Genomic DNA, 9716 nt, shown 5'->3' with positions numbered 1-9716 from the left:
GATGGAAGGCTGACAGGCAGGTAGGCCATCCAGTTATTTTAGCCGGGCCGGCTAAAATGATTGGTCGTGCTTTTTACAGCGCTACGGCTTCCACAGATGAGATGTTTTTATGGATTTTTTGTCAAAGCACTTCAGATATTCATTGCTATCGGGATGTTAAGAGCATTCCATGGAATATAACAAAAAGTGTATCTCGAGCCGGTTTCTCAAACTTACCTACCCCACCTTTAGGTTTAAAAGTGAAACTATTTTGCTGAACAGAAAAAAAAACCTCCAACAGTCCAGTTAGTGTTTCTAATAAACACGATTCATATTTTAGTTTGTTTTAATGTCAGAGAAAACAAGAAATATTTGGATAAATATAATAATCCGTCCTTGCATTTGATGATTGTTTAAAGTCAGTCTGAACAACCTCCAACAGTCAGTCGGAAACGCTCTCTTAATACAGATGTTATCAGAGCAGCCAGAGAACGGTTAATGTATTTCACTTTTACATCACATCCCTTTCCCTAATGCTGCTCTTAACAATGCAAAGTCTCTCTCTCTCTCTCTCTCTCTCTCTCTCTCTCTCTCTCTCTCTTCACCACCCCCATTCAGCGACCTCACCGCCTGCCCCCTCACACTCACCCACTCTCAGATTGCACATTCAGATACACAAACACACACAAACACACACAATCACACACAAATTGCGAGAAAGCTCTGTTCACTTCCAGGTAAACAGAGGGAAAAGGGGATGAAAGAGTGACAGGGGTAACACGAGAAGACAAGAGGGGGACACAAAGCTCCACTGAGCGGATGACATTCACACAGTGTTTAGCAGGACAAGCCTCCACGTGTGAAGAGAGTGAGGAGGACGAGGGTGAAGAGGGACCACACCAGGGTAAAGAGCAGGTGGGACAGCCCTGAGGGGACACCTGAGCCCTGGAGAGACACCTCCTGAAGGAAGGAGTGAGCATCACCCCATGGGAGTCAGAAGAACACCCGACTGCAACCTGCTGTCGCTCCTCCTCTCTTAGCGCCCGGCTCTCATCCCCTTCTCCTCCTCCTCCTCCTCCTCCTCCTCCTCCTCCATCCTCACTCCCTCTCTCATTTGATCCCATCCCTCACTCCCTGCGCAGGAGAGGATATCGTGCACTGAGAGAAGGTAAGGGTGATGCATGCTTGTATGTTGTTGTCCTTGCAGAGCATGCGTGAGTGAGTGTGTCATATTTCAACAGGATGTGTAAGTCAGCAACTTGTTCCTTTGGATCAAGGTCTCTGGAGGGTTTTTCTTAAAAGCTGGGTACTTTTCATTTGTTGCAGGATCGGGTTTTTTCTTGATGTTTGAACGCAGTGCTCATCTGTTTGTTTTATTGTATGTCCCTGTCTGTTTTTTCTCTCTCTGACTACATAACGTCATTGGAAAGAAAAGTATGTCTGTGGAGTGAGGCAGTGATAAAAAAGAGAAAGGGCAGATACAAAGTATGCATAAAAAAAAAAGCATGATACTGTAGGAAAGTGCATGAGAGATGCACGGAGGGACAATGAAAGTAAGGAAAACGTGGAGAAGGGTTAATATATTCAGGCAGCGAGGTAAAAAAATCTAGCGTAAAATCCTATCAAGTTCCATGGTCATTGCAGTTTTCCCCGTTGTCATCTCGTCAACTCCCATCATGGACCAGAGGCCAGTTTCTTTGCCCGTAGTAGTTTGGGGGGGAAAACGGATCCTGCAGGGACCATCCCATGCCATTTAATCTGCCCACAGATAACAGAAGGCAGATGGTCCTGCCAGAGCTCAGGGAGATAGAAGATAGTGAGTACAATGTGCGGACACACAGCACACAGCACTCAACCTGTCCCTCTGAAACTGAGCCTGCATCAACTTCTAAATGAGGGGCCAGATGAAGTGAAAAGCAGGCAGAAAAAGAAGGGCAGAGAGAGAGAGAGAGAGAGAGAGAGAAAAAGACAAACTGTGCAGGGTTGGAATATCCTTAATTAAAACCCAAACACTATCCAGAATAAATGCAGTCACTTGACAGTCTGGGATAAACATAATGGAAAGAGGAAACCCTTGAAAAGAAGAAGAAAAAAGAGCAGAGAGTGAGCGGGACCATCAAAGTCATGAGCTCCTGTGTTTAAAGGGGAGTGTGTATTTATTTATAGAGGGCGGTGGTTAAGTCCACTAAGCTCTCTCTCTCTCTCTCTGTAAGACCCAGCCTTTTTGCCTTATGAAAATTCAATTGGCCATAATTTGCTGAGGAGCTGTAGGCATTTTTGATCAGCGGCTGCGTTTTGAAGAAACAAGCCCGCCAAGCTTTACTGTGTCTTCATTTTTATGGAGACTGATTGAGGGGGAGTGTGAGGTTGAGCAGCCGGCTGGTAATGTGTGACACATTAGAACCCATTCGACATGGGGGCTAAAGTAAACACCAATCAGCCTCATGTGTCTGGCTAAAACACCGAAACAAATTCATTGCAACCTTGTTGCATGGCAATAATGTTTTTTTCCCATCTGATTCCAACCTCCTCTTTTCCACTTTCTCCTCTTTTCCTCTCTCCCTCTCCTTCCCTCTAATTACTCCGGGATCCAACATCCTCCTCTTCTTGCTCTCCATTTCCACAGCCCTTTCTTCCTCAGCCTCCCCTTCCTCACCACCCTCCCTCCCATTTCAATCTGCCTCTCTCCCGCTGCATGTCTCTCAGTTAAAGCTTTATGGGTCGTTCACTCCCCTTTTTCTTTGCAAGGATAATGAGCAGGCGCCTCGGTGTGACTTTGTAGCTGTGCGCCGGTTTGTGAGTTTGGATCTCCGTGTGTCCCGGGGCCTGAAAGACTTAGATGTACCTTCTGTAGCCGGCGCCTCCATGGTTCCACTGTGATTGTCATCTGATCTATAGGAAACAGCATTGACATAATACACCCTGTTAGAGGAAGGCGGGGAGTTTGTTGTGAAGACTGTGACTTTGAACAAATGTGTCGTCTCTGGGGAGCAAGAGCAACACTGAGACCTGTAATCATCCTTTCCACTATCACTAAATCACAACCACACACATATATAAATATATACACCCAAAAGACAGGAGAAAGAGAAACACTGTGAAAGAAATAGTATAAAGGACAGGCAGAATAATCTGATACCAGCTCCTGTCGGGCGTTGCGTTTATGTATGCTGATTGGGTCTGACTGCATCAGAGCACCTCCAGGTGTTGTTTATGTACTTCTCTCCACATCAGCATGGCGTCACCTTCCTCCTGATAAAATGGCTGCTAATAACCATGATTTACAGAACAGACTCATCTGAACTCCCCCGACTAAAAATAGAAATGTAGATGTAAAGGCACGGACTTCAGAGTGATATTAGAAACCCACTTCACACTTTGAAAAGTACTGCGATGTCTTACAGTGAGTGTCAAGCTGTGCTATACACACACACCCCAAAGAAACATAGCATGGCAATCTCTAATCCACGGCATGAATAATTCTGTCTGAATAGGAACGGATGTTTCTTCATATCAATGAATCATCAGCCGCCACAGCTCTTTAGTTTCTGTGTGAATGGTCCAGTAGAACTTTAACTGAGTGTGTTTAAGTGCATTGCTGTGTGTGTGTGTGTGTGTGTGTGTGTGTGTGTGTGTGTGTGTGTGTGTGTGTGTGTGTGTGTGTGTGTGTGTGTGTGTGTGTGTGTGTGTGTGTTGCTGATGGGCTCTGATTGATGTCCTTGACCTTTCCACCATGCGCTCTTAGAACCCCGGGGATATCCAAGACGTGGTGACGGAAGGAAAGTCAAAGAGTGAAAGAGACAGACAGAAGAAGCAGCGATGGCACTCGGGTCCTTGTCCTGGTGTCTCGGTGCAGCGTTGGTACTGTTTTGTGGCTCCTCATGGCCCCGGGTGCATTCTTCCCTGGCACCGGAGAACGAGGTGCCACTTCGCCCAACTACATGGTTCCCAGAAGGAAAGATCACATCTCTAACTCTCCCCAAAGGACGCACCCGCAGGTAGGAACAGATGGGATGGGGAAATTTATGAAGGATACTATCAGGTGGTTTAGTTGTTGATTGCCATTAAGGCCACAACTAATAATAATTGTCAATGATGATCAATCTGTTGATTAACTTTTCAGTAATCAATTAATTGTCTACTCAAGTAAATCTGGACTTTTTACGGTTACAACTTCTGAAGGCAGAGGGGATGGAAATAGATTTAAGTATCTCAGATAATTAAAAAGAATAAATATACACATTTCTTTTCAATCTTGTGGTTTCTCTTATTGGAAGAAGTACTACCTAAGTAGCATTACCAAAGTAACTAAATCTTATTGCATTTATATTTATACATTATTCAATTACCCTTTTCTATTGAGAACATGCACAAAAATATATTAGCAAATCAACTCCTATTAATACAAGTAATTATACTATATATACTTAATGTTGCATCTGGTAATGGTAGGTTTAGATTGAACTTTGTTACTGATATACTACTAGCTTGTGAATTTCCCCCTGGATCAATAAAGTCCTTTCTCATCTTATCCCATAATAATTAATCATCATTTATTTGGCGATTATCTTTTGGATTATTTATCAAAGCCATAAAATATCTAGTGACTAAACTTACTAAATACAAAGTAAAAGTTGAATATTCCCATCTGTAATGTGTTGGAGTAGAAGTAGAAGTCAGCAGAAAATGGAAATACCCTATTCATTGGCACATCAAAATGTAAGTACAGCCTTTGAATAAGTGTTCTTTCCTTCACTGGCTGTAATTGAAAAATGCATAAAAAGTCAAGTCAGTAAATGTTTTTGAAACCCAACACCGCACTAAATAACTCAATAACAAAACAAAAAAAAGTGAAGATTTCGCCAATTTGCAGTTCATGGAAAGCTCATGAATAAATCTTGAGGCCTGCTCATCAGATTCGCCCGTGTTTCCACTTCAATAACAAGTCACCAGCCATCCTCCGACCACCTTTTAGAGACACTGGCTGTTTCCAGCACCACTGTAGCGAAAGCGAGAGGAAGTCGAGCCCATTTGGCCTGATCCCTACACACCAGTGCCAGTGCTCGCTTTCTGAAACTGGGAGCTGAAAATTGAGAAATGCATCTCCCTGTGTGTTGCAGTCTGTCCACCGGTGCAGTCATGCAGAACCACATGGCAAACAATGGAGAGAAAACATTGATTCTGAAATTAATCACTCTATTAAATAATCCACAGACCGCCCTTGAGAGTGAAAGTGTCGCACATCTGTTTGGAAACAACCGCCATCTGCACAGAAACATGAATAATGATGTTTGTAAGGAGGGAAAACAAATATTTATTGACAAATAACCGTGCAGTTGCTTAACTAGCTGGGAAGAAATTACACGGTTTTAAATGAGACAGATTTCTTTCATTCAGACGTCATTGTGAAGGTGAATAGTTGAAAATTGGTTCATGAGTTTCCAACAGGGATTGTTTCTTTTAAAATAATACCAAACCACCAGAGTGAGACTGGTATATGTCCTCAAGCTGCCATCTGAGATGCAAATCTGTAATACAGCATGCACAAACACTGTCCCTAAAACATCTGATCACAATAAGGGATGTAATCGTTTCTATGCTAAGCACGATCCCAGATAGTTACAGCACACGGAAGATATTCATCTGAAACTGTCAATGCAGCCTTATCAACTGATCCCAGGTCACCTCTCCTGATCTGCTATCAAATGACTGATCAGCATGGAGGCAAATAGAAAGACTGGCAACATCAGCCACGTTGACAAATGTTACGCTTTCTGTAAAAAAGAACATTTTAACCAGCCCATTGTATCTGCAAATCATCCATTGAACCGAAGGAAGGCGGCACAATCGGCACTGAAAGATATATTTTTTCTACATCCATCACCTCGCAGCTGAATGGAAACACAATGTTATCTTTTTGACATTCGCAGTGATGAATCAAACAACTTCTTCCTGTGATTTGTGGTGTTTCTCCACAGGCTATACTTCACGCTGAAGAAGAAGGCTCCGGTGATGTCGGTGACTGTCAGTCCCTGTGACCTCCCCATCGAATGGAGCCTTTCAGCACGGAGCCTGAAGGACAAACCCCTCAAGAGCCTGGAGTGTGAGTGAGCCGTAAGACCCCTACCTGCACCTTCAGACACGTTACCCTGCATCCGGCTTAGACAAGACCATCAATTAGATATTATCTGTACTATCAAACAGATGGGGATTTAGTAGAGGGCAAATACTCTAATCTTGCTTAATGCGAGTTTGTAGAAAATAGTTTACTTTTGGAACATCATATGGCATAGTGTGAAGTCTTTGCATTGCTTGTTTAAAAGTGGGACATATTTCATGTTATGTCCCGCTTATAGATCAATAAACTGATTAATATCACTGATGAGGCATTTGTATTTTGAAAAAGCGACTGTCTCCAATTGTCACTGTCACAAACTCTCAGGTGGATAAGCTTATTTTCTACATCTTATCAGCATTGCACCCAAGTTGAATGCTATAAATTCTTCGAAATGCCAAAATATCTCTTGCATGGAAAGAGAGAGCGAGTGTAATCACATATGGTTGTCACACTCCCATACATTTTATATGAGGCTTTGGATTTGAAAATCTCTTTAAAACACTCACATCAACCAAAAAGCATTGCCTCCTCCTGATCCCAATGTTGAATAAACTGTAAAAAAAAAAAAAAAAAAAAACGAATTACAAAATGGCTTAAAAGTTAAGTCATGGCAATAAATGCACCAAGTAAATCAAAGTAATAGTATTTCTGAGCTCTAAAAAAGATTTCTGGAAAAGAAAATGTGCCTCAGAGTGTTCCGTGGGTGTTTCTCCTGGCTAACTAAACAAGCTTCTCTACATGGTAAAATAATGAAGTTAGAAAATGACACATGAATCATTCAGTTCCTGAGCTTGTGGGTCCCCATGCCAGCCTGAATTATTCACTTTGATTCAGTAACATTTGGTCTCATTTGAGAAGTGAACGGTGAAGACAAGTGGTGGCGGGTTTTTGTGGCCAGTTTTTTTGCCAGTTGCGTCGTACACTATAGTGAAGAGTGACTGTGAAGAGGCAATTGACGTTGTGTCATTATTTGTTTTGGTTCATCGATGAGTTGTTCTGTTGTTCTTTTTCCATTTAATTTGCAGTGCGTGTGTTTGCTGCAACCCCCAGAATCCTTTGTTAAAGTGAAAAACAGTGTGTACTCCTTCATATATGTACAGTTTGTATAACTGTGCTACTGCTGAGCACCTTATCCGAATGACAAAAGCACATTCAATATCACCATGATCTTTCTCCTACACATAGCCACATTATTTTGGCACCTAATTCTTAAATTGAAACATGACAAAACTGATGGGTATTCACCTTTTCACTTACTGATTGGTGCATTGTGCCTTGCAATAAATAAGGATTGTAGGGAAATCCACAAAACATTTCTATTTAATGGCGTGATGACATTGACCATACAGAGAAGAGAGAGTTTCTGTAGTCAGGTATGTGTGTGTACATTACAATTGCTGCTCACTTAATAGCATTGCATCAACTTAATTCTGAACTGAGTAATACATACACAAACATCCAAGTGAAGTAACGATGGATTTTGCTTTTTATTGTATTTCCACACAGGGAGCAGCAAAAAGAGTACGCCTGAGGTGTGGTGGCAAGGTCCGGGGAGTGAGGAGAAAATGTACAGCTTCACAGGCAGTGCAGTTGACACCTACAAGGGTCCTTCCAAATCCCATGCCACCATCTACATCCTGAGGCTGCGCTCCAAACAGCAGAACACCAGAGCTACAGTGTACCTCCATGAAGGCCCGGGGCCCTCCGGAGCCTTCCCCCTGCTCCCAGCCGACCACAGAGTTCACACTCTGGGTGTAGGCATGACCAGTGTCACCCTCAGCTGGGCGCCCAGTGCCTCCATCACCAGCCTCCCTCAGTCACAGAAAAGCTACGATTACTGTGTCCTCGCCAACTCTCAGAAAAACTACCCCAGTGTTTGTGCAGCGCGAGAGAAAATAGGGAAAAAAAACGACCAAAAAGAAGAAAAGAAGGAGAGGAGGAGGAGAGTGACAGCATGGCCCATTTTGAAAGAGTGGTGGTGGCAGCAGTGGGACTCTTACCCAGAAGCCCAGAGTCCAGCGTCTTCCCCCACTGATGAGTATTCTGATCTCCAGTGTGTGTGTCAGGGGACAGAGAGCGTTTGCACCGTCTCTGAGCTCCTGCCGGAGACGCAGTATTACTTTGACGTGTTTGTGATCGACAGGCTGAACGGGACCAGCATGGCGTACAAGGGAACATTTGCTCGAACGCATGAGGAGGCTCGGGCTACGATCGTCACTCTGAGAGAGGGAGAGCTGAGGTGGGTGACCTTTAGCGACAGAGGCTCCAACTCCGAGCAGTTCTTCACTTTCCGTCCACGGGGCATTCAGCAGAGTGGCCTCCTCACTTTGCAGAGCTGCGGCGGAGGAGAAAAAGTCAAGGTCACTGTGTCAAGTAAAGGTCAGGTTTTGAGCTCCCAGGCTGTCGGGGGAGATTTAGCACACATTTGGCTCCAGGGAAGTCCGTCCTATCTCATCCACTTGGAGAGAGAAGGAACTACCCCAAGCAGGATGTCTGATGCTGCTGACCCAGCTTTGGGAGGTCTGATGGCTTCAGTGAAAATGCAGACCTCCTCAGCCTACCACCGGAGAGGGGTCCCATCTCTACCCTCCACCTTGCAGATAAAGTCCTTCAACAGGTTACGTGGTTGCAACAGCGTCACCCTAGCGTGGATGGGCACAGAGGAAAGAAGCTTGTACTGTGTGTACCGCAGGAAGCTGGGCGAGCATGGAGCAGAAGCAGGGGGAGCGTCGGCTCTAACTTCGCCCTGTCTGGGACCAGAGTCCCGCTCTGACACCGAGAGGGTTCTCTGCAAGTATTTCCAGGAGCTGAATCCTCGGCGGGCCGTCACTACTGCTGTGATCGGGGGCCTGGAGCCAGGGATGGCCTATGTGTTTGATGTCTATCTAATGAGACGCTGGGGGATCCCTATCAAGTATGCCAGCAAGATGTTGAAGACCAGAAAGGAGTGCTGAGCTGCCGCCCCCTACAGGAGATTTTAAGACTGTCCCACTTTAGGGGAAAATGCATCGGCCATGGACATGCTGTAAAGACTGACCATGAGAACAAAGCCATTGGACTGTTGTGGAGAGACTGTAGCCATAACAAGAAAACATTCCCCCTGGAGGAGAAATGGTTTTATTCAAACTCCACTTGCACTATCAATGCAAGTGGATGGAAACATATGAGAAGGATCTGCACACCAGCAAAAGTTCATAACATTTACAATCCAACTCTTGTGCTCTTGTCATTTTGTTTTTCATTGTTTATCATGATTATGATGTGCCAGTTGTCCAAGTGCTTATTTTGTGTCGGAGTACAAAGGACAAATGAGTTTTTTGATGACAGAAAGTCAATACAAAAACAACAACAGAGACTGTGCCAAATATGCAACAGAAACAGATGGGGCAGTAATTGGATAACATCTGAGACAGGGGTTTGCAGCGTATATCTTCAGTGCTGCATATTGTACAGGCTTATAAACACAGATGGGTGCAATCTACAGATGCTTAGTTCAAAGTCAGTGTGTATCTTGTGTTCTGCTTTCGCATGAAGCAGTGAAAAATACTTAGTGACTTGCCTCATTGTCTTTGATGTATTCTTGTGCTGCTTCAAATGCACCAATAAATACTACAGTATC

General features: G+C 44.0%; 1 protein-coding gene across 1 annotated transcript; it reads left to right on the top strand.

Moving 5' to 3' along the window:
* The first annotated feature begins 723 nt into the window (after positions 1–723).
* Positions 724–9716, top strand: ndnfl (neuron-derived neurotrophic factor, like). The gene is made up of 4 exons (XM_079688383.1): positions 724–1147; positions 3725–3977; positions 5958–6082; positions 7604–9716. Exons 2-4 carry the CDS (start codon positions 3799–3801, stop codon positions 9049–9051), a joined length of 1752 nt encoding a protein of 583 aa, XP_079544509.1. The 5' UTR covers positions 724–1147; positions 3725–3798; the 3' UTR covers positions 9052–9716.

This window comes from Notothenia rossii (assembly GCF_949606895.1).
Source record: "Notothenia rossii genome assembly, chromosome: 6".
In the NCBI taxonomy this organism is placed as follows: domain Eukaryota; kingdom Metazoa; phylum Chordata; class Actinopteri; order Perciformes; family Nototheniidae; genus Notothenia; species Notothenia rossii.
Note: the sequence above shows the minus strand (reverse complement) of the source record. Positions and strands in the feature narration are given on the sequence as shown.

Bases quoted from the DNA above. Each gene is read 5' to 3' on its own strand.
- ndnfl (XM_079688383.1), top strand. From the start codon at position 3,799: ATGGCACTCGGGTCCTTGTCCTGGTGTCTCGGTGCAGCGTTGGTACTG. The intron at 3,978-5,957 runs GTAGGAACAGAT...GTTTCTCCACAG, and splicing joins CCCAAAGGACGCACCCGCAG to GCTATACTTCACGCTGAAGA. The intron at 6,083-7,603 runs GTGAGTGAGCCG...ATTTCCACACAG, and splicing joins ACCCCTCAAGAGCCTGGAGT to GGAGCAGCAAAAAGAGTACG.